The sequence below is a fragment of the Thermobia domestica genome, chromosome 9 (assembly GCF_964235325.1).
Source record: "Thermobia domestica chromosome 9, izTheDome1.hap1.1, whole genome shotgun sequence".
NCBI classification, from domain to species: Eukaryota; Metazoa; Arthropoda; class Insecta; order Zygentoma; family Lepismatidae; genus Thermobia; species Thermobia domestica.
In genome coordinates this window covers 165,667,494-165,694,133 of record NC_137462.1, presented here as the reverse complement: position 1 = coordinate 165,694,133, position 26,640 = coordinate 165,667,494, and the positions used below count along the sequence as shown (strand labels likewise).

General features: G+C 35.1%; 1 protein-coding gene across 4 annotated transcripts in view; it reads left to right on the top strand.

Moving 5' to 3' along the window:
- Nucleotides 1-26,640, top strand: part of LOC145695169 (protein PALS1-like) — a 351,545-nt gene that overhangs the window by 256,759 nt on the left and 68,146 nt on the right. For all 4 annotated transcript variants that reach the window (XM_081772126.1, XM_081772127.1, XM_081772125.1 and 1 more), the window contains one exon: nt 6,367-6,838. In XM_081772126.1, the coding sequence (XP_081628252.1) occupies nt 6,367-6,838 (472 nt within the window). The remainder of the gene's footprint in view (nt 1-6,366; nt 6,839-26,640) is intronic.

Below are 26,640 nucleotides of genomic sequence, written 5' to 3'. Positions count from 1 at the left end.
GATGACCTCTAGGATTTAAAATTATACATATAAGTATAGATTGATATTTACTATTATAACCTTACAAATTGTGAAGGTCTATTTTTTATTGCACAATAATGTTATAAATGAAAAAATCAAATCGCCTGGTTTCACCCACCGATTGTAAATCTTATGTAAAAATAAAAACAACAAAAAAATCTTTAATTAACGTACATTTTGGATTGTAGTCTATACCAGGCCCGGAGTTAGGGGCTGGTCAGTGGAGGCTTAAGTCCCCTCCGACCCTTTCATCCCTCTGAAACTTTCAGTTGTTTGTTATGTATAAATGTAAGATGAACTCAAAAGTTAAGCCCTCCAAAAATCTAACTGCCCTGGTGTTCTACCTACGGGCCTAGTCTACACAAACAAATGTTGTAGTGGTAAATTTCTGTAGAGAATAGCTAGTTATATTGGCTTGTTTCATACTTCTTGACACGATGATTGTCGATCCGCCTTAACCCCAGATACCTGGTTTCACCCCTATTTATACTTGATAGACAAAATATCACCAAACCTAGCAAAAGACTACATACGATTAGTAACAAGTAACTGTCAAAACAATCCTTAATAAATATTATATGAATATTGCTATTACCTGTTTATTCTCTGCACAAACGTTGAAGAAAACTTGAGATTTAACGTGCAAATATGTGAAAAAACAAGTTTCACTGAAATAACACAGTTGATCGTAGGCGAACGCTGTAGTAACTGGTGCTGTTTCTCCAGTAGAGATATCTAATTCACCCATCTGGGAAGAAATAGCGTTCATTCATTTTGAAGAAGGGTACATGGTTTGGATCAGTCTATCCGGTTCTACCCTACTTTCCCCTCCATGTGATATTTCAAGGATAGGCTTCAAAATTAAATATAATTAAGTATGATACAATGAAAGTACGGAACAATGTGGAATATCTATAAAACACCTTCGTCTTTTGAAGTAGCCAACAGACAAATAGATACAAAGTAAACTACAAAGAATAGGGCATATTGGGAGAGTTATGAAGTAGTTTTGGATTAAAATTAGTGCTACCCACAAGATGAGAAATTTCTCGTCTCTTCTCGAAAACGAGACAAGAAGTATCATTCTGAATTCCAGACGTGACGAAAAATTTCACTAGTCTCGTTGGCAACACTAGTTGATCCACGTCTTAGATCTTAAACACTGTTTTTAGTGTTACCCGATTCATAACACGAAAACTATAGATTGATAAAATGATTGTACGAACACAATGAAGATCATTTATCAAAATTTAATGATACGCAAGCCATTACACAATGTACTCCAATAATATAGTTTAAATGTTGTTATATCACATCTTCGTGGATCTCTCGTAATGTGAAAAGATTCTGATAACTTCTAGATGAAATTAAGAAAAAAGGTCAGGGGGCACAAAACGAGACGAGAAAAGACATGCAAAATTTAAGAGACGAGATGACAACCTCTTTTATCGTCTCATCTCTGTGGGCAATATTAATTAAAATTTCTGGCAGATCAATCACTTCTCAGGACGGGAGTAGAATGGTGCAAGATTTTTATTCGCATGATCGAATCCAGATTTATTTCGCAACAGAATCCAGTCGGTGGCTGAGGGATGGCAAAAGATTGTGGCTGCCAACGATGACGATTTTGATTAACTGGGTGTAGTTTTCATTTCTTTGGCCTTTGGAAATGACACATTTGGCATAGAGATTTCATTCACACCAACTCGATGTTACAGGAAAACACTAGTAATTCCATATTATCCCACTCTGTTCTCTTCGTATAATACCGAAACGTAATATTTTATTTGAGTTTATAGTACTATTAAAACATGACGAGATTAATTGGAAGAACGTGTTTGACGAATGACACGTAATGTTTTTTTGTCTTGCTCAAGAGTATTATTTTATCTTATTTCTTTTCGACTTCGAGCTATAGCTTATCACAAATTTAATTTATGCACTTTTTTTGAGCATAGAATGCGTCATACACTAATTTGTTAACTGTCACAAAAGCCTTTATATTCTAAAGCTGTAACATATATAGTACATTTCACTCGTATAGAATAAGGTAGCCTAACCAGATTTAGCAAATCAAGAACCGGAACCTCGGCAATCCGGCATAATTTGATAAGTCTCCAGCTATAGCCATTGTTATGTTATTCATGCCAGTGAGGAAGTCGTCTCTAGCTTTTCAAAATAAACAGTTTTTATTTATTTAATCTTATGGCGATTTTATATTATCTTCTAACGTTTAACAGAAACCAGAATCGATTGTCTTATTATATCTTTTGATAACTGAATTTGTTGTAGAAGGATCAGAGTTACCAACCTCAGAGAACATAATTATCAATTTTCATCTTTAAAGTAATCGTATATATATATATATATATATATATATATATATATATATATATATATATATATATATAATGCTACTAATAATAGCAATAATATATAATAAACTTATCTTCGAACTCGGCGTCACTGTCCTCATTTTTTAATCATTAACACTCCCTACTCTGGACAGCAACAATATTTTTCTCTCTCGTAAACGTAATTAAAAATGGATGCAAGGTTGCCGTTTGCCAATTCTTAAATAGTTATTTATGCATTTTAGCGGGAATGATTATTAAAACCCTCAGTGTGTGGGTTTTATATTCATTTAATGCACATCTACAATTTATTTGCACATTCAAAAACTACAGAAAAGTGTGCGTTTTAAAAGATCGTATATTCAGCTGTTATCGCAATGGCATCATCATATATAGAATTAAGGCTTAAATTATTGTATGGTTGGCAAGCCTGAAAAGGATTGTTTTTTTTTTTCCCTCGAAAACACTGTTGAAGTTCATACAAAAATTTACTTCTGTAGTACTATGTAATTACGAGCCAAAACCCGGACGCTTTCTTTTCTTTCTTTTTCTTTTTTTCTCGAGACATCGGATGACTTTCTGAAAAAAGTGACAATCCTGTTGACGGGAGCTCAAGTGGTTCGGATCCCACGTTAAGCTGTAGGTCCGTGTTTCATATAGCCTCGCTGCTGAAAGGAACGCTAAACTCAAATTTAAAAATCAAAAACGGGACGTCTGGTCACCCTAGTACAGAATAGACTCCACTAACATTGCCGACTACAAAACGCATTTTTTTTATTATAATAAATACAGCTACAGGAACTAGAGATTGGGCGGAAGTCATATTTGTGTGTAGACTTGTATTAACACACGATGATCTTTTAAACAGAACAAAGGTAGCGGTTTATTAAGCGCAACGTAAATAAATAAGCAATATATTTTATTGTATGAATTTAGTAATCTGAATAAAGTGAGCATAGTGAAGGAAATAACCGTCAACATCTTTCTCGCGCGTTACGAGTTGATTGACCTTGCAGAAAGTAGTTGTTAGCACTAACATGAAACAAGAAAGAAATTAACATGAAATTGCATCTTGTGAAGTTGCAAAGGAGGATCCATTGTTTTGTCCATCACGAGTGACCTGTCCTACATTCTTTTCTTTGAATTAATGGTACTTACAAAAGACTTTCATCATCTCATATTTAAATTTGTGATGTATACATCTGGTGGAAGTTGATTATAGTATCGAATTAGTTGCTCTTTTAGTGTTTAGTTGGTACAATGCAAGCGTATTTTATGCTTATGAGTTCTACAGAACACTGGTAACAGATTAACTAAGATAAAGAACAGGATAAGATAGGCTAAGTAGGGTCTGATCTGATATATATTTAAGCGACTCGGTACCAACAGCCCTACTTTGCAGAATGAGCTTGATAACCGAAAGGTTAAAGAAAATATTTTCACATTTAAATGTCAAGTCTTGATTCAGGTTATGTTATAATGGACTACACTCTTCTTATTTCAAATGGAATTTAAAGAAAGGAACAAATTATACAATTTTTCAGGCATCATTGTTATAGAGGATTGCTAACATATGGTGTGCGTGTAGGGAGGGGTCGAATTATAACTTCTGTGATGCCTTAAGGAGGTAAAATTCAGCTGGGTCTGTGACAATGTCTTAGATTGACTAATTCGGTCCTTGATTGATTGCGATAGATTGATTTAATCGTCACTTTTCAACACCGAACCTACTGTTACAAGTGCTATAGGAACTTTACTTACGTTTCTGTCAGAGGGCTTTGTACACCACCAGTAGTGAAACCTGACACCACTGGGCTTGTATATTAATGAAGAGGGAATTGCCTGTATAACTAAGTGGGAGTATAGCTAGTGTAATCACTTTCTGCCATGTTGACCGCTATACAATTACAAAAAGCAGTGTTGTTAGTAGACGAACTTAATTCTCTTAATGAACTTCTCAGGCTCTTTTGTGTTTGGATAAATAGTTTCCTTTGCTTTATTTCATTGACGTTTTACAATTTCAGCGTTAAAACTGTGTAAAACATAGACCATATAGCCTTCAAACATACGTTAAGCCACATGGTGGCGCAGTGGTAAAGCACTGACTTCTGACATGAAGATCCCTTGTTCGATTCTTGCACATGAGTTTGTGGTGGACACTGTCATGTCTGGGTTTTTCTGGGTTCTTCTGTTTCTTCCCACAGTATCATTCCATCATGTAATTTTACTTTCATTAAGCAGTAATGTCCTTTAGTCTAACTGTCAATTCTATAAAACCCATGGGATGTAATATATATATATATATATATATATATATATATATATATATATATATATATATATATATATATATATATATATATATATATATATATATATATAGTTTTAAAACTTACACGATATGTTCATTAAATTTTAAAACGATATTTTTAATTTTTTTTTCCTCCTCGTAGTACTATTCAAGAATAAAGGAAGCGAATAAAAGAACCTTCGAGTAGAAAGCAGTGAGGTTGTACCCAATCATCATAGTAATGGATCATTTTTCGTTTGTGTTAATCTAGTGAAGTAAGAAGTAGTAAATTCCACTCTAGGATATACATAACAATAAGAAGAGTCGTTGTACTGACCGATTACATATCCAACTAAATGCGCATTCTGGTGGCTATGCTAGAATGGGTTTATTTGTTGAATTTAGCGTCGTTTTCGGCACCGAGGTTAAATTGAGACGCGGACCAACAGTTTAAGGTGGAATCCAAACCACCATAATCCTTTAATTTTTTTATGCTCTTACTGGGAATCGAACCCGGAACTTCGTACACGAAAGGCGCCGCACTAGACTAGTGGCACGGGCAGTTGGGAGTGTGGTCAGCACATCGGCTTACCTTATCATTATGTCATGCCTGACATTCAAGAACCGAGTTTACCGTCTTTTAATTCAGGTAGTTCCCAAATTGCCGTATAATGCAAAATCAACAACGAAAACACTTTGGTTTTGCCGGAACATCTCGCTCTGTGAAAGTACGTCAATAACTACACAATTTCATAGTGGATAATGCAGATTTTAAAAAGAAAACAAAATGATAGCAATTGCATTTGAGTTAACAATTATTGCTTTGCCAAGCGTAACGATAAATGTTACGCTTCTTTATTTTTCTCTTTTCTTGTAGTAAATGCAGTTCGGAGGAGGCAGATAGACATGTACTTAACTTACGTGATAAGTGGGACGAGTAATGCCAAGTATTCCGATGTTGTCAGTTTTCTGTTTGTAATTATCGGAAGAAAATAATAACTGAAGCCGTAGAAGTGTTGGTTTAGGCGCCACGCAAAGAGGTGAATTGGCAACATCAGCCAAGCGTAAAGCTAGAAGAGACCTTCCTCTGCTGGCAACTTGGAAACTCCCCCTTTGGTTCTTATCACATGACTAAATAGGAGTAAAGGTAAAACATTTAACTGCTGTTCAGCTGACTGTATTGTTATCGCTACGGAATTTATTTCGTCATGAGTAGGTCGTAAAATAAAAAAAAGATTACACAAGAAATGGCTCTCGTTGAACACGTAGTGGAGAGAAGTTCTAAACCCAAACAATATAATTTTCGATTCATCGATTCAGTCACGGTGTATTTTGCAATTTTCTTCATGGAGTTACCGGCGAAAGATGTACATTGTTTGGTATTAAGTTTTAACGAGTTTCTGTGTTTGTAGTGGTGAAAATGAGATTTGTCATCAGAAGTTCGTTATCGGATGCTCAGAAACGGGTCGTCATTTCGCGATCTTGTATCGAAGGTGTTGTTTGTGTATCATGGTGTCATTCATTTCGAAATAATTTATATTGTGTATTTGCGATGATAATGAAGAAACATGAATATGATCGTTCTTTTTGCTTATAGTGGATTCCTGTTGCATGATTTGTTAAGTGTACAATGTAATATTATACAGTTTAAGTGAGTGTGGCATACATAATGTTCAATCGTTGTTGTTTGCATCCTTGCAGGAGACGCAGTTTGGGCGGGGAGGCGGCTCAGCAACAGGGAGAGCTGGTGACGGACCAGCCATCCGCAGATTCGGGCGACGGCTATGCAAGTATGATGAACATGGTGGAGTTCGAGAACGGACCCCACCGGGAAATGGCCGTTGACGTTCCCGAATCGTTTGTTGGCCGAACGAAGACACCACCACGCTATCCACCTCCGAAGTCATCGACGGCTACCAGTGCGACCTCCAACCGGGGGCCGTCGTATACACCAAATGCCTCCACAAAGAAAGGAGCACCTGTCAACGGCTCCATCAGTAAGCCCGTGCCCCCTCCAAGAGATCACTTGAAGATCGAAAAGGACGGCCGACTCGTCAATCGTGCCCAACCGCCACAGGTGCCTACCCGGAAGACAAGTACAGTCACCCCACCGCGATCTGTGGACGAGACTACGCCCACCAAGGAACAGCTGGATAGGATACGGAAGTATCAGGTAAGATTTCCTTTTAACCTTTTTTTTTTTTTTTTTGTACTACCTTGACATTTTTTTTTTCCTTTTGTCACTGATGGTCTTGTCTTGTCAATTACGTGAGGCCTTCAAGCTTTTGTTGTCACCTAACCGCGAAGCACCTGATTTTGAAAAGAATTTTCCGCTAACACTTTTCTTTCATACTCTAAAAATGGTTCACAGAGATTAACTTTCATTCACTGTGTTCAGTGGAATATATTTGGTTGCTCATCTTCGGAGATACTTTTGGAAAGAAAACAAATTACTGTTTGTTGATAGTAATAAAATAGAAAGAACAAACAATGAACTAGTATTCAATAAATATTAGGATAGTACTTCGTCGTAAAAGCCAGTGGGAGGACCTCGAGGAGAGTATATTTTGCTTACCATAGTACTGGGTTCGAGTCTGTAAAATAGTTTTAAATTAGACTTTAAGGGGTGTGTTATTTATTTATTTATTCATATTGAACACTAGTGTACACCAGTTGTGATAGTATAGTGAAGTATACATATATTAATGGTTACAATTCGCAAAGTAGACTTCAGAAATATACAACATTAGTTGCAACTATGGTAAATATTAGTTTCTTTTGTATGCTAAATTATATGACAGTGTTCCCAGAGATCTGGAAAACCTGAAAAAGGCAGGGAATTCAACTTATTATTGTTAAAAAATCGTGGAAAAGTCGGGGTATTTTAAGTACGAATTTATACTTCTCAGAATCCGTTTCTCTTTCTACATGACCCGGGTATTTGGAAGGGAATATTTTATAAAATAGTTTTTGCAAAACTTCTCTACTTACACACATACATATACGTGCATAGATGAGGACAGATTTCTTGTTTAATTTAACATATTATCAAAAATAGTTAAGAAAAAAAGTTTTGTGATGACGATGACCTTATCTGTGATTCAAACATTATTATAAAACGAGGAGCGAACTAGAGATCACGCACCAAAGGCAAACGTGCTTATTCTGTACGCCGGATCGCAAACCGTAGGAACACTTCTTGAATCAAATCATTACACACGTTGCAGAAGTTTATTTTCCTCCTATTTCCCTCCTCAACTGCACGGATATAAAATCTCATCCGCGTTCACAACATTTCTGTATCCGCACCCTCATCCGCAGATAACAATAATAAATGTATAGGTTACAATTGAGAGGTAAATTTGGATAAGGACGTAGCTAGTTATTCTTCAGTTTTTCAGGAAAGCAGAAAAACAAACGCCCTTATCCAATTAGCCAACGTATTCTCTCAGTATTTTTGGAGACAGGTGTTCGCTACGGAGTAGAGATATTACCTTAACACCACCTAGACATATACGGACATGCTCAAACTTGCAGAAAATATGTATATCTCATTTTACCGGAAATAGGTCGATACGCCCTTATCCAAATTACCCGTTCAATTATTGTTAAATGACAATTATTATTTCAAAAACAGTTTCTAAGATATTAAGTGTAAGTACTTTATAGTTTCGTAAACTTTATGATGTAATATCAATAAAATTTAGGCTAAGTATTGAATACACTAGCTTCCTGTTGTAGGTCATTTACACTAAATAAAATAGCATAAAATTCAAGGAACTCAAACGAACTCACAAAATCACATTAACACTTCATATACATTATAGGATTTAAAAAATCCCACGAATGCCAACTTTGTTCTGTCGAATATTTACCCCAAAAGAGTAATCACGCCTTAATGCAAGACATAAGTAACTAATATTGTTTTAAAGAAAATTGTAGTATTTTCACAAATATTCGCAATTTTACCCGCCATCCGCACAGAAACTAAAATTACATTCGCAAAAGCTATTTTGATACGGATATCCGCATCCGCGCAGACGTCTAGGTGTATAAGGTATTCAGAATTTTAACAAAAGGAATCTGAATTATGAGTTTGTTTGACTTTTACGTTACTAATTTGACCATGAACATACCCCTTTCAATATTTCGTTTTTAAATTTTTTATCCTATAAGCAGTTAATATGATGTGCCAGATTATTTCGTCCCTTTCGAGACAAAAGGGCGTATCTCATTTTCTTAACTTTTCCAGGAGACAAGTTTAAACGTATTGTTAATATTTATTCAAACAATATGTTAATGTCTTTTCTTTTTTTTTTTTTTAATTGCGTTTGATCTTCGTTTTAGTTATATATCTTACGAGATCAAATTAAATTTTAACAGAACACAATAGAATAAATTGATATCTTTAAAGACGTCTCCTGGAAAAGTTAAAATAAAAATTAGATACATACCTTTGTCTCGAGATGGACGATTTAGAAAGGGAGGAACATAGCACACACTTCCAGTAAATAGTTATATGAAAGACATCAGTGACCTATTTCTCAAAGCTACTTGTCTTGTAATATGATTTTTTAAAAGTCGTAAAATATCATAAAACAGAAACATTATAATAATAAAAATTGTTTGAATTAGAAAAGCTTCACACCAGTATTACAAGACTGGTAGTTTTGAGAAAGAAGCCTCATACGTATTACCAACTACTTTATGTAGATAGGTATCCACTGCTTATTATCTTGCTACAGAATACAAGCAATACACTTTCCCCATTTACCTGTCGAGAAACGTCTCTCGGATGACAAGAGAAGGGAGCCTCTGCCAAATAAATATTCTAATATAAAATAATTTCAATGTTATTAAAAATACATAAGAATATTGCTCATAGGTGCGAATGTTACACAGTTTTGTGGGATCAATTCCTAGTTCGGAACACATCTGACTGAACACATGTTAAGTTATAGGTCCATGTGTCGAATAATCTCTTCCCTGAAAATATATCTTATTCTACAAACAAATGGAAATATTGCATAATCATCTTATTAGCATAATATGTTAGATTTATTGTTTGTTAACTATCAGTTCATTTTCATAATACAGAGATTGTTCAGCCTACGTTTGGCCGATTTCGTTCCTTCCCCCTCCCGGGCAGAATGGACTCACCCGACCTAGCTCATGGCGTACTGCAGTGTTGTGCAGTGGCTTCCTCGGAAAGGGGTGTTTTTCCGCGCGGTTGATAATAATGCACAAAACAGGACCATTGTTGTGAGTGTTGTGTTAAATTTGTTTCCAAGTGTGTGGGTTTTCGCTCTGTGATCAAAATGCCGCCCAAACTAAGCTGGTTTTGGGAAGACTATGTTGCGGCTCTTTATGAGGCCCACGTTAGTGTTTCTGTCGTTAGAAAACAGTGCAAGAAGAATGGTTGCAACATCAGTTTAAGTGGAATAAAAAATGTTATTAAAAAGTACAAGAACAACGAAACTCCACCATTTGGATCACAAACGAAGTTGCCTAGAAAGCGGGAATGCATCAAGGCCACCTCCATCATGCAGAGGAAACTTCGCAAAATGGCAATGCAAGCAAATCCGCCAACACAAAGGTGTATGGCTAATCGTCTTGACGTGTATTTGGAGACTGTGAGCCGGACGTTACACCATCAACTGAAGCTGGAAAACGTCATGAAAGCTCGCGACCATCTTCTCACGGATGCCCACCAAAAGGAACGAAAGTGTAACGCCCGGAAGCTGTACGAACGGCATCTGGCAAAACAAAGGTGGATGTACGTCGTAACGCTCGATGAAGCATGGATTAACCTTTCCGACTGCGGCAAACCGAGAGCCATCATGTACCGAGAGAAAGGCGCAAAGAGGTTCAGAAAGTGGGTCCTTGTCTGTAAAGAATCCTTCCCAAAAGGGTTCGTGGTCGTAACTGGCTACTGTTCCCGAGGTAAGCTGAAGATTCGTAGGGTGGCGAAGAACTGCAAAATAAATTCGTAGTATTTTCAGGAGCGGATCATGCGGCCGATCTACGAGCATGAGATTCCAACAATGTGCGGAAATGACGCCAATCTGGTGCGCATTCACATGGACAAGGCCTCATCACATACCTCACGATCGTCCCTCGCATTCTACAGGGAGATGGAGGAGGCAAGTGGTATACAGGTGATACCTTTCAATGAGATACCTGTTAAATCTCCAGATGCAAGTCCTATGGACTATTGTGGATTTAGATTCCTGAAGCGGGCTTTGGGAAAACGGCGTATGACAACTGTGGAAGGAAAGCAGTGCAAAGGGAATGGGACAAGATTCCCCTCCCAGTTCTTCAGAGAAGCCTATTAGAGTGGAAGTTACGCTGTCGGGCTATTGTTAGGAACCAAGGGAAACAGATCGAACACTTACGGACCTGGCGCCATAGATTCTTCTAAATTTTTAGGTAAGTCGAAATTGGCCAAATGTAGACTGAACAACCTCTGTAGAGAATGGTCCATAAAGAGACCTACTTTGAGTGATTCACTTTATTTTAATTTAATGTGTGGTAATAAGTTTTCTGCGTATTGAGTGAAATTGTGTTAATTTCGAGTTAAGATTTAGTCCGTTTTAGGAAATTCTTGAAATAATGGAAGCGATAAAATTAATTTAATGAATTCAAATTAATAGCTTCATAAGTTCAGCCTAGTGAGTCGATATTGTGCAGATATTCTGTCCAGTGTCATAAATTATCATGATAATCTCAGTCAGAGTCATCTATCTCAACAAAAGACATTAGAAGATATCTTTCCCATTGAAAAATAAAAAATAAAAAAAGTGCATCCAAATTGTCAGAAAAATTAAAGAACATGTCTCTACATATGATTAGGAAGATTTCCCATAAACCGAAAATTTTACATTAATAAAAAATTCAAGGAAACCAAATAGGTTAAGTAATCTGCAGCTGGATTTTGTTAGACTTATTTTATTTAAAAATGAAAGCGCTTTGATTTTTTTTTAACCATAGGCATTTGCCTAATTCCAAATGTGAAGGTCGGACTAGTAATCAGACTATTTTGAGACATATTATATGTACTATTTGACTCCGACATAGGATAAATGTTGCCGAAATAACGTAAGCTATCATACTTTGTTATTAGGCTGTTCCCGTCGTTGCCAATAGGGCTAGATTGGCCCATTTGGAGGCCCGGGGCTAGAAAAAATTTGTGGCCCCTGTTGACTTCACCCAATAAATTTCTGTGAAAGTACAGCAGGAAAATTAAGGGAATATGTTTCATGTTTTTGGTCATATTTTATTTTATGATGATTATTATATCTTTATGATTCTTTTTAGATAGCCATTTGAGATTTTGATCAGAGTGGAGGCCCCTGTCCACCTGGAGGCCCGGGGCTATAGCCCCCCTAAGCCCCTTCCTTAATCTGGCCCTGGTTGCCTACATTATGACCAAATTGTCAGACATTCTAGATTACTCAGTGTGTCCAGTTCTTTCAAGTTTCCAAGGAACCTTAACGATTGAGGGTCTTCACTACAGCGAAATTAAACTACCGCTAATTTTAGTTTTTCTGTAATATCTTCAAAACAAATAAATATTCGAAAAACAAAAACGTATTGCACTAGCCAATATTATTTTGCATCGTTATCATCTATCTATTGCACCGTTTATCACAACTCATCTATCTGCTTTCTATTTGCAACTGTCGATAGATTTATCATTTTTTCTTTTTCTTTCTTTCTTTTTTTTTCTGTAAATAGCGTCACACCAAAAGCAGATAGTTGAATTGTGGTAAGGGTACCACATGCAAAATCGTATTGTCTAGTTCACTACGTCTCTGCTTTTTGAATATTTTTATTTGTTTTGAAGATATTACAGAAAAACTCTAAAATTAGCTGTAGTTTAATTTCGATGTAGTGAAGACCCTGAATGCACTTTATATTACTATGCATAATCTCAGATTTGATTTCCAGCAGGGGTACAAAATATACAATGTTCAGCAAATACCGTGAAGCAATTGGAGAACTAGTTTAATTAAGAGATAGTAAACTCCGATCTATATCAGTGATAATGACGAATGAGAGTCTATTTGCTGACCATATATTAGTAAAAATATACATAATCTGTATTTTACAAAGGGGGAGAGGGGGGCAAGAAAGCAGAATCTTGATCCTCTCGAGTAGCTCACACTATCCATTGATTTGGTAGCCTTCTGTTGAATTCCCTCCCGACATCCGATGCCACGAGGGGGTACTCCTTCCTGCTGGAAAATGATAAGTTTTCATATTCTCTTCTAGCTGCGGAAAAAGCCATGTGAATGTAGGATACTCCGTTTACAGTACCCTCCTCGAAGAACGCTTTTTCGAACGGACCATACGCTTTTTAACGGGTAACTGTACAACATACATTCACCTTGGGGGAACCACGGACATGTTTTTCACATGCATAAGGATTTTCCAAAATTCAGATCCTCACATTTTGTTTGTTTACTTTCACTGAAACGTACAAAGGAGCCTCATCACCAAACACGACTGACTCAGTGAAACTATCTCTTTGCATAAGGTTTTGCATCTTAACATAGAACTGAAATCTCTTATCCTTTGAGTTTTCTTTTACTTAACCTAAGTTGGATGACATTGTGAATAAATAATTGTAAGTTATTAAACTTTGTAATCGGAAAGATTATTTACAATAGTCCTGTATAATATTATCGATGGGAAAAGTCTCTTATGAACCAGTCCTAAGCTTAACTGTATCAAGGTTTAAAATGTATAATAATAATAATAATAATAATAATAATAATAATAATAATAATAATAATAATAATAATAATAATAAAATAAAAAAAGTAGAAAAGGTTTAATCTGTGCTTGTAAATTTATTATGAAGGTAACTTTTCATTTGGATTAGCATTCTTGATCTTAGTAGCGTGTAGTGGATAACAGAGTTGGGATTTCTTTATTACATAACCTCTGTATTGTCTACATTTGGGATTAGTATCTTTGATGCAATTTTTATTTCCACATGCTCTTACTATTATTATTATTATTATTATTATTATTGTTATTATTATTATATCGCGAAACCTATTTCTCATCGCAAGTGAAGCATTTTTGAGCAGTCAGATTTATTTTTACGATTATCTTTCCAACTCTTCTCACAGTAATCTATCTTGGACGATTCTTGTCTATATTACTCGTAATAATTCTTGATTTCACTACACCACCTTGTATGAAGATTTTTATTTAGTATCCAGTTAAGAATTACTTTTTATTCAGTGATTACAGTTTTTTCCATTGTCGCTTCAATCCTTTGGCTTTCACGTAACATTAGCCACTTGTGTTTGTAATCCGCGTGTCTTTCCTTTGCGTAATATTTGTTCCTGCAGGTCTTCGGTGTGTAATCGGTGAATGATTTATGGTGTCCACGTCTCTCCGATTCATAAAATTTTAAGCTTATGTACTTTGTCATTTTACTTTTTAATTGAAACTGTTCATGTCAAATGGTATATGTGTAAAACACGAAAATATACAATACAAACTGCCTTATAGTCTGCTGTTTGTGAAGATCGAAACACTGAGAAGGAACAGGCTCACCCGCCACCCGCTATACGTAGTTCTTCTACTGATTGCCTAACAAAAGGATATAGACCTTGGCAACGCACTAGAGACGATGTGCATCTTATAGGTTCAAAATGGCTCCTAAAATTGAGGACTTCTAATTTAGGATGCTGCTGGGTACATGCTTAAGTCATCCAGTTGATACTGTAATCATTCGTAGGTTATATTCTGCCGCACTAATCCCAAGAGTTTGGATAAACTTCACAGCGGCTTATCTTTAATCTGAATGGCAAAACCTGTTGCATCCTGGCAACTTCAAAGGCAGTATTTTATTCGTTTATCGTATCTTGTTTAATGAAAAAAGTTGTAATTGAAAATTCTTTCATCTATAATAGTTCACCTTTTGTGTGTCTTCCGATTCTTCACTTGTGTCTGTAAAGGAACATGTACAAGTGAGTAAGTGGGAAGGTGATTCATGCTTCTGTTAGATGAATGATGCGTTCGCAAGTTCAGCTAGTTAGAATTAAAATGCTATTTTATATTAAACATGGGAAAGCGGAGGAAAGTCAGGTGCGTTCCTCAGTGCATGGTGCTCAAATCCTCCCTCCGTCAAACAGCATCAATCCCGTATTTCCATTGATGCATAGTGAAATGAAATATGGTTTTTACATTTTTGGAAATTTACTTCATGACGTCATAACTTACAAATTCTCAGGTCTGTGATATGAAGATGAATAAATATGTATAATAATAATAATAATAATAATAATAATAATAATAGATAGATAGATAGATAGCTGTTGTCTTTCCAACACTTCCTTATAAAATCTATTTTGGACTATTCTCTTCCATTCTTAGTGTTGCCCACGTGAGGAGAAATTTCCCGTCTCGTAACTAGCACTAGTTCTTTTTAAGACTTACAAGTTAGATCTCAAACACACTTTTAGTGTTGCATGATTCAGACATAAATAAATAAATAAATAAATAAAATAAAATAAAAAATAAATTGATAAAGCGATTGTACGAACACATTAAAGAGCTTTTATCAATGTTTAAAGAAACGCAAGTTATTACACAATATGTTCCGATAATAAGTATGGTTTAAATGTTAGTTATATGACACTTGGTGGACCTTTTGTGACGCGGAAAGATTCTGATCAATTCTAAATGAAATTAAGCACAAAAAAAGTCATAAATTGTGTTCACGCCTAAAAGTGAGACCTGACTTCTACAAAATTTCCTAGAACTAGACGAGAAAACCTTATTTCTCGTCTCGTCTGTCTCATCTCGTGGGTTACACTATCCATTTACTCCGTAGTGCTTCTCAATTTCTTCACACCCTCTTGTATCACCTCCTGTGCCTCCTCTTATCTCTTGATATCCAGTCCAACACTTGGTATTGGTTTCGTCTAACAATCATTATATCTTCCTGCAGTATGTCCAGCCCAACATCACTTCAGTGCCTTTATTTTCATGATAATATCGGTCACTTCTGTCATTTTTTTTTGATCCGTGTGATTCTTTTCCTATTTTTGCAGATGATTCCTAGTACACAGCCTTCCATGCCATGCCTCGTTGTGTAGTACGCAGAGGCAGAATACATTCACTGTAAATTCTACTCTTTAAAGGTTTTCAACATTGTATTTTTCACTCCACACCACTTTTATATTCTTCCAAATACACTTCAGTCCAGTTTAATACATGTGTTAATTTCTTCTTTAATGTTACTATCAATAAAAATATCTTCTATCCCAGGTAGACGTAGGCATTCACTTCTAATTTCATGTTTTCAACTTTAATTCTTGACTTCGTAGTGAAGTTGTTCAACAGCATATCATGTCTTGCAATTGAGAGTTGTTATCTGGGAAAAAAGCTATGTTAACGGTCTTATGTATATGAAGATGGAAGGATGATATGGAAGAAGCCCAATGGCTTCTAATTAGTGCCGAGGGAAACTCATCTGAATAAGATACTATATGAGAGGAAAGCAGTACAAAATGAAACATCCGGAGTCGTTTCACAGAGAACCTAGTTTCTGGTTTCAAGGAAAATACATAGATACTTTCCGTTGATGTAATTTGCGAAATAATTCAGATCAGAATGGATGTATAGCATATATTTATCAACTTACTATATTAGTGTTTGGTTGTAACGTTGAGTATGGTTGGTGTGTATGCAATACTATAAACTGAAGGAGCTGTAAGATATTTTTTTTTAAAAACTTTGTTCATGGTAGTCTACGTAGGTAAAGCTTAAAAGCCGTTGCTTTGCCAGAGGTAAACTCCCTGTAAGCAAACAGATTCATCAGGTAAAGAGGAGAAACTGAAAGGAGGGGAGAATAAGAATTCAATTTCCTTCACTTGAAGTGCGTTTGTATCGCACACGGAAATCATGACTCGTGAGTGTATATAGTTGTCCCACTTACTTCAAAGCATGCACATACACACTGTTTTAATGATGTTTGTATCAGATGATTGTATTAAATGTATTGAGTTGGCTTTTTTCATTGTTAATTCTCGTAGCGGAACACACATTACACACATACACATAAAAAAAAAGAAAGAAAAAAAGAAACGAACACATCAAAGTTTTAAATGCTTCATATTAGCGTGTTACACTACCGTGTATTTTGTCTGAGGTGTTAACATATGTTGGCGTTACTTATTAGCGGATTCCCCTCCCCCTGCTGTTTTTTCTCCCTCAATATTAAGTAAATGTAATGTAGATAAACCATCGTAGTGAATAGTTGGGAAGCATGTAGTTTCTCGCTTCAGAAGTTACAAGTGATTGAAATTATAAAATATTACTTTGATATATTAGATTGAAAATCGACTTTCCACCTTACTTTGCCATTTTGATTTATTATGATAAACGATGTGTATATACAATCGTATGGTGGAACATTTATCTTGATATGACCTCGTAACTTTTAAACTAATAGATACAAAACTCTGAAATTTCGTACCATGCAAATATCGGCAAAGGGACAGTGTTTAACATACTCCGCAATACCACCAGGTTAACAATGTAGCAAACTCAATGTAAAGTTGTATTTCTTTTCAAACGGCACTACGTCAGGTTATTACATATTTCAGCTCTACATGTAAAACGAAAACACAATTCCACACTTATTATGCACTGCTGCAAACTAAGGACGCCACAGTAACCGGAAAGCAACCGAATTTTTGTGATCATATGATGTATTTCAAAGAAGTAGAAACAAAGTTGCAAGAAATTGAATATGTGATTTACGTCGAAAACTTTTTTAGTATGTATCACATCAAATTACGTAGATGGTTTTCAATAGACATAAAGATCAGAATGCCATTCACAGCAATTTGATATCTCAAACCATTCTGATATATATACAGGGTGTCCGGTGAGGAAAGTCAAAGATTTTGGGAGGTGATAGGGGAGGTCATTCTAAGCAAAAATGCTTATGTAAACATAGAGTCTATTCCCCCTCGTTTCGGAAATGGTGGGGGTAACTTTTTTGCCTTTTGCACTTGCCGATTTTCGTTTGAAACAAATCTAGCACCCTGTAGTTGGGGTTATGTTACATATTATACCTCGTTTGAAAGCTAATGAAACAGACTTGCAGATACTATACAGGTTGTTATAGTACTGCATACAAGAGGGAAGTAACGGAGGGATTTTTTTTCGAATTTCCCTATAAAATTCCCTTTAAGCAATTTTCTACTGTTCTTGAGTGGAAACACCGTCGCTAGAGAAACAGTATCTGACTAGGCGAAAAGGATACTATATACCAAAGATCCAGATGAGGTGTCAAGTTTTTAGCTTTATTAGAAGCCGTTAAAAAAAAGCATTCTTACTAACTCCTTTAATCGTTAAATAATGATCTACTGCAAACAAACAATTTACCTTGTTTAATATATTGTAATAATTATTTTCCTTATTTTAATTGTTTATTATTGTAATAATTATTGTTTTTAATAATTGTGGAAAATTACAATAATTAGCCTATACTAATAGCAAAGTTTAATACCATTGTAATTATTATTGTTTTTTTAATCGTGCTGTGCGTTTGGTTGGATTGGAAGAATATCGTGCATCAGGAACTACTGTCACTGAACAGAACGATATATTCGAACCTGTACTGTCGACAGTTAGTGTAAAGGCACACATAGCAAGTTGAAAGAAACGGCCAGAACTGTCAACAAGAAGGATGTCTTGTATCAAGCTGACAACGCCAGACCGCATAAATCTTTTATACCCGTCAAAAATTGAGAGAGCGTGGCTGGGGTTTCTAATGCATCCATCGTATAGCCTGAACTTGATACTTTCTGATTAGAATTTGTTTCTGCCGTTCCATGATTTTTTTTTTTTTTGACACCATAGAAATTCGTTAGCGGAAAAAAATGGCAGGAGGTAACCAAACTAAATGGCGCATATGTGGTTTTAGAATATTATTTTCCGAATTACAGTAAATGTATTATCACGTTTGACGTTCGAAGGTTCAACACCTTTTAGACAACCTTAAGGATGTTTCAGCGCATTCGGTTTAAAATCACCATCGTTCATTTCATTATATATATTTTTGTGATATATATATAATGATAGTACGCCCCGACGAGTTTAGTACATGCATTAAATTATGCAATTCCTATTTAGAACGAACATACATAGAACAAATCTGGTAAATGTTAGTTTCAAGGATAGGAAAGTAAATAGTGAGACGGTTGAATAGATACGTTGTAAATACAGCGTGTACTGCTAATAATAAAGATTTGCTTAAAAAAAAAACATTTTTTCGCTATAGGAGAAGATACTAATTCTTCATTTTCGTTATGCATGGGTCAATCTCTAGGATTAATGTAATAAACAGTTAAAGAGCAGAATAACTTGAACAGTGCCCCTTATTATAAAATAGTTCCTAAGCAATAAGAATTTCATTTGATTTTTAGTTTAGCGTCTCTTTCGGGAGCGAAGCTGTATGAGACGTTTACCTACAGCTTAATTTGGAATCCGAATTACATTAGCTCTCGCCGGGAATGGAGCTCGGGTCTCTCATGCTAAACGAGAAATATATTCTCATTCGACATTACAGATTGATAGTTTTAAAGCGACTTTTATTCAAGGGTGGTTGTAGATCTGTGTGAATTACTGTTTTCAATGTAAAAAGTAGAATTTCTACGTAAAAGATAAAAATAAAAAGACAGTGACAAAATATTGTTAAGCGAGACCAATGTTAGACTATTTTTCAGATTTGAATGACTTCCGTCTCTTGTGAACATTTCAGCGTTTGCTGTCTCTCTCTGTTTTACTTGCAGGTGGGAGTTAAAAGCTGTAAGCTACACCCATCACAAGCAAACTAAAACTTTTCGTGTGTCACATACTGTGTCATATATAATCCACAAACTAGTGAATATATAACTTGACCGAGGAGAAATAAATGTCCTAGGTTTTGTGTGATGTTCTTTACAGTTTTGTGATGTTTTCTTTTTTGACAGAAATTCATATCATCCTCATGCGCTAGATTGACAGAATATCTGCAAAAGAACCCTCGAAGGTCATACCATCCAATTACGAACTAACTTTCTTTCGTACTTCATTGCTAGCATTGCAAGTGTTTTAGACATGAGAAATTCTCGCCTCTACGGAGTTGAGCAACCATTTTTTCTGAAATGTTCAACAATTTCATTGTTAGAAATGACAGCGCGGAACTTCCCAGCCAGGATGTTACGCAAGGAAAATATGAAGGTTGTCCGCCGCCTAGGCTATATCGCTTGACGTTGCAGGCAGGTAGATAGAGGCTGCAGGGAAAAGGAAAAGATAATCCAATAGGACGAAGGTGGAGAAGATAGGGAAAAGCAACCAGCGGATGAAAATGAGACAGCTTCATTCATAAAGAATATTTTTCTGGTTAGAGCAAGGTAACATGAAGCCTTCCAAAATAAATGATATAAGCATCGCAAACTGTTGTGTAGCATGTAACGGATCTAACAAAGAATATAGAACCCAGCTCGAACTACCATGACAGTCTTCCCCCCTTCCCCCTCCGATGCACAAAAGGATTGTGATTAATTTAAATTTAGAATTTAAAAAGCTCTTTGGGAGAATACTTCGTTATATACATGATATTCGTGTGTTCATTATAGTTTTAATAATCCTCCTGTCCAACGGTGGTACAGGTACTGTACAATCGATAAAATTTTGTAGTTCGTCTTTACAAAACTTTACGCGAAATTGAATTAAAATGCTTCTCTTTCTGGTTGCTTAGAGCTAGAGATAAAATTTAATCTGAGAAAAGGATGTTCATTATTTATTTATTATACATTCTGAACACACAATCTCATGTCAGTCATTACATTCAACCTACTAAACTACGTATTAGTAACATAATATGAAACAAATTACTTTATCTGCAATTGCTAATATGAACCAGAGAGCAAAATGCATTCGTCTGGGACTTGAGAATACTTAGTACAGTCTTGGTGTTGAAACTTCAGTGAATTACTCTCAACACCCTATCCATGGGTTTCTTTGGAATTCTCTCGTTTCCTTCTACATCATCATCCCATCAGTTATTTGATAATCCTCGACTTTGAGTAATCTGTTGTTTTTTTTTTAAACCTAAAGGGCATAACCGTGGGACGTAAACTGAAAGATTCATTTTGTTCCCAGCCAATCATTCAATCAGTAGAATCGTTTAAACACTTCCAATACGATATTGGTTAAAAAAAAAAAAAGAGAGAGAGCTAAACATCTATACTCGTATTTACAACAAATAAAACTACCTCTACATTCTTATATATATATATATATATATATATATATATATATATATATATATATATATATATATATAAATAAAATATTACTCTACCTTCTTGTGAATGCAGAAGAAAGGAGCTTTCCATTGGTCGACGGGGAAGGTGAGAATTAGTGAATTTCTAAAGATTTTCGAACAATGTAAAGCATTAAAAAAATTTGAAAATAAAAAACAAGCGAGGATTTGCAATACATTAAAACAAGTGTGAGAAAACGATATTATGCGAGGTGAGAAATGGATGGGCATCTGAAGGAGAGTTAGGAGACTCATTCGCTACATTGTAGTTCTCCTAAAGAAATGCAGAGGTCTTACTAAACGTCTGCAAGGACATGGGTTTAGAAGTAAATGTAGAGAAAACAAAATACATGGAAGTTCGTCGGGATCGCAATACGGCAAATTATGAATGCGTTAAAACATCGAATAATACTTTTGATAAAGTGGATACTTTTAAATATCTAGGATCAATATTAACAGACGAAAACCATATTCATGAAGAGATTAAATGTCAACTAAAAGTAGGGAATTCGTGTTATTATTCAGTTAAAAATCTCTTGTCGCGAATTCTGTCGAGAAATTTGAAACTTAAAACGATAATATTGCCTGTTGTTCTGTATGGTTACGAAACATGGTCGCTTACTCTTAGGGAAGAACATAGACTGAAAGTATTTGAGAATAAGATTCTGAGACGAATATTCGGACCCAAGAGGAACGGGAATGGGGAATGGCGGAAACTTCATAACGAGGAACTACATAATTTATACGGTTTATCAAACATTGTTAGGGTCACCAAGTCTAGGAGGCTCAGGTGGGCAGGTCATGTAGCCAGGATGGAAGAAAGTAGGAACGCTTTGAAAGTCTTAACTGGAAGACCGATCGAAAAACTCCCATTAGGAAGACCTATTCGCAGATGGGAGGACAATATTAAGATGGATCTCGCGGAAATAGGAATACAACGTAGCAGGGTTGGCTGGTTTAAACCAAGGTGGTCTAAACCATGATTTAAACCTTGGTTTAAACCAGCTGGTTAAAAAAAAAAAACTGGATTAAACGAAAAATGTTCGTAAAAATGTAAGTGTTCGTAAAATCTTGATGAATACACATTTGTGGGTATCACGTTTCACTTTCGTGTATTATTCGTATTATGCAGACCTAAATTCCCCATTCATTATTCCAGCAATTTTTTTTATGACTTTATGAATATTTCTTTTGTGATTTTTTTTATTGTTTGTTATTATTGTTATGCAACTGCAATCAAAGAAAAAAATAAATATTGTTTCGTTTTAATCATGTTTACTATTGACAAAATACATTGAAATGGCGTACTTTTTTTGTGTGTGTGTGTGGGGGGGGGGAGGACGTCATACAAACCCCACGAGAGGCATTTATGGAAATCAAAAGTATCTTTGGTATCTATTTATGTATAGATAGGTCAGAGCCAAAGTGGACTCAAATAATTCATATCTTTATTCCTTTTCTTACTGATATGCAAATTAAGTCGTTGCATTTCTTTAACTTGGACTAATAAAAGTCGTAGTGAACTAACTTAAACTAAATTAGTTCTTGTGTACTCTGCAGTATTTTGAAATTGTCCATATGTAATTCTGTATAATAGTTTCACTTGTGCAACTGTTTATCTTTTTGTCCTTCTGAAGTGATCTTGACAATTATATTAACAAGTATGTAAAGATCAATACAACGTATTTTCATCAGGGTCCTTCGTGAGTGAGTCGGCAGACGTATAGCATTTGTGGCCAATTAGTCCCGGTTTCGAGTTCAAATAGAGGACAGTTTCTCTCGGATGTAAGCCGAGAAGTGGTATGGATTCCGCTTTAAGCTTATGTAACCCCTTTCAGCATAACTTGGTAGTTTCATAATAACACCAAAGGGAAACAAACTTATTTATGTCTATATGTGATATAAATACACAGAGCAAATTATTTCAACAAAAAATAATCTGGTTTAAACCCAAAAAACCGGGTTTTGTTTTTTTTTTTTTTCAATAAAAACCATGTTTTTTGCCAACCCTGCAAAGTAGAAACTAGATCCAGTTAGCTAAGGATAGAATCAGTGGAGAGCTTTTGTGAATACGGCATTGAATCTCTGGTTTCCGTAGGTCATAGAATGAGTAAGCGAGCGAGTGATTGAGTCTATTTTGAATATGGGGGCACACAAAAAAATAATTGTTCAGATTCCGAGTGAAATATGTGAGAGGGGGAAGGGTCAAGAAATTTATTAGAAGATAGTAATTATACTATTGTTAAGAAATCGAACGCAGGCAAAAGTGTGTCAGGATTACAATGTATAGGAAAGCAAATGCGAAAAGTGAGGAGAAACAGGTTCGTGTAAGGAAAGAAGGGCGAAAGAAGTGCTGTTGGCTTGTTAAACCATGAATGGGAGAATACAGTATATATATGTAATCTTGATTTATGTAGAAAAAGTTTTTGACAGAATAAATCGAGATATTTTAATGGAGTGGGATGGATTGAAGTTGAAAAAAAACGTCTTATATATGAATCACAAAGTAGGAGTTTAAATAGACGAAGACATACACAGGAAAGTGTAACTGGAGAAATAGCTGGACAGAAATGTTCTTCCACCATTATTGAACACTAGCTTCTCTAGGATCAGCTGAAGAAAATAAAATTCTAACTGGACACTGAAAAAAAGTCTAAAATGAAAAATTAATGAAAAAGCTTTAAAATGATAAAAGGAATTATGGTTGTAGTTCAGCGTCTCTTTTCAGCACAGAGGCTATATCACCTTCAGTTTAGCGTGGGATTCGAACCACAAGAATCCCAATGGAGTGCTATCCAAAGTGCACAATAGACTGAAGCATACAAATCGAAACTGATAATGGCTTTATTAGTATGAACAGCATATTTTGCTGAAGGATTTCATGAGTCGTAATTCAACTTTTCAAGCCGACTGAATGGATTTAGTGGAGACGGGTCCAGTGAGCAGTCTTTCTTTTTTCTTTCTGTTCAGTAACAATAAATTTACTCAATATGTCTTGAAGTATGAATTTATATTAAATAAAATGTTATATAAACTAAAGCGAATCAGTAACTTTGTTAGTTACCGATATATAAAAAATTGAAAACAACAAGGAAAGGGGTTAATAGTTGTAACTTACAAATTAAAAGATATAAAAATCATTTACTTACCTCTTTATTCTACTGCAGTAGCCTTTTACTTTATTTATCAGAAAATAAAACATTAGATTAACGGTGGCTTGATTTTCAGTTAAATAATTAATTTATCAAGGTTGAATTCTTTAATATTTTTTGTGTGAATTTATTTGCAGTAGCATGTTTTTCCCCCTCTGGTAAAATTCCGTGTTAATTTGTGTGAACCTAATGTAGCGAACGAATAGTGTATTCTGTATGTTGGTGAATCGTAGAGAAATAACTTCCGTCGTAGGTCAATGCGACCGGATGATTTGTGTGGCTGACAATTGAGTGGAATTGAAGAGGAAACGATTGTGTTTGTGGCGTGGTCCACTCTGTTTCTCTTCTCGGCCTTTTGTGTCAGCATCCAGTTGGGTGGTGGATGTTGAAGCAGTGCTATTATGGTGTCCAATACCGTGCCGTGGCGGAAACTAAAGGAGGCCGAACGAGAGGTAATAACGAATTGTCTTATGATACTAATTTGACATTTCGAGTGAGGCCAAAGACTTGAAGAATGTCAGCTGATATGAAATGGTAAGATGATAATACTGCATGTAAAGTGGTATGAATTTTCCGACTTGCGTCGAACTAGACTTAACCAGTGATTCACATAATATCGTTCCATTATTGTTACAGAACTAGCGTCCTTAATATATTCTGTCTCAAATTTTTAGTGAAGCAATTTTCTTGTGTATATTTACAAAATTGGAAAGGTATTTTGAGAGTATAACTGTTATTGTGATGCAATAGCAATGAATGTAATATCATTGTATTGACGTCAGTAATTGCACAGTAATAATACCAAACAAAAAATTACATTCAAGAATATTCATCGTGAATTTTTGACGTCATTAAACTAACCTGTTGGCTAGTTCTGTATTTCGTTAATTTTACATGACTGTTTTTGAACTTATCAGACTAAAATTTCTGGTACCGGGGTACTAATTTTTCCAGGAAAAGTGGAGGTAGTTCATAACGTAATAGTGGTCGTAAAGATTTATGCTTATTTTTATGTGCTTAATTTATAGTAGAGCTTATAGTTAGTGAGTGATTGATTAAAATAATGAAGTTGATGACCATTATAAGAAAACTTACTTCATATAAATCATTTTGTAAGAGATCTTCGTGAGTGAGCGTAAGGTAGAGTTTTAGAAATAGACCTCTATAAATGACAGTCATCATGATAGACTCACTAAGATGAAAACTGGCTGTCGCTAGACTTTAGTATGACTGTATGATGAATATATACTTAATTGTGATCCCGACTCTTCTTTTTTCTGGGAAAGGCAAGAATGCCGTCGTGGATACAGGAGAATTCACTTGTGTGTAAGGCAGATATTCAGAAACACGGAAAACTAAAGCATACATGCATGCTGAAACTATTAAAGAATGATGAAACTTCGTTTGTGTAATCTCCAACTGAACACAAATGTTTTCTCAATGAGGAAGAAAGAACAAGACTATGATGTAAACTGTACTGGCACGTGAGAGATTTATGTCCGAGTCACTGAGAAGAAAGAAAGAAAGAAAGAGAGAAAAACTGAGATGTGCCATGGTTTAGGGAATACCCGACAGTTAGTATTACGTTTCATTTCATTTCATTTTATTTATCCTCCATTCTGTACAAACTTGGAAATAATTTTCCGATAATACATGGGATTCGTCATGGTTAATTGAAGCAATACATATATTAGACACATTTGTTAAACATAATTCATACATTTATACATTATAGTAATTTGAAATATCATTATACCAATACTACAGCATACCTTATACATAAATGGACCTATCTTGTTACTTTACTACTATTTACATTGTGACTATTTAATTGATTATATTCATCTATTGTATAGAAGCAATGTGACAATAGGTATTCTTCTAATTTTCTTTTGAATGCAACATTAGACTTGATTACCTTTAATTTGTTTGGTAACTTATTGTTAATTTGGACATCAAAATAGAGGCATATTGGGTAAAGTACATTGTAGGTGTACTATAGTAATTTTTAAAGTATACTCCTCTAAAGGAAATACTTTGTGCTTACACCTAAACTTTTTTTTTTTTTTTTTCAAAAGTCATCTGTTGTTGTTCATATTGTGACAGATTTGTAACAAGTGTGTGGAAGACACAAAAAGCTTTCTTTTGTTTTCATAAGGCTTCATTTGCATATGAGACTGCAAGAAATCTATAAAGGATGGTAAGGAGCAGTTTGCTAATATTCTTTACCGTAATACTAATGGAAGATATATTTATTTTAGTAAGGATTTTTTTCCTTTAAAAATAGTGCAATGTGTTGATTTGATTTCGTTAAAGTTGTTCCTGTTTTCTTCACTACCACCATTTTTCATTACTTTTCGGCTAATAGTATTTTGCAAATATTAGAGTAAAAAATAAACAGTTCATTGAAAAATTGCTAAGTTGAAGAGAAAAAGGACATTTTGTATGTCTATTCTGCACTTGAGGGTAGTAATTAAA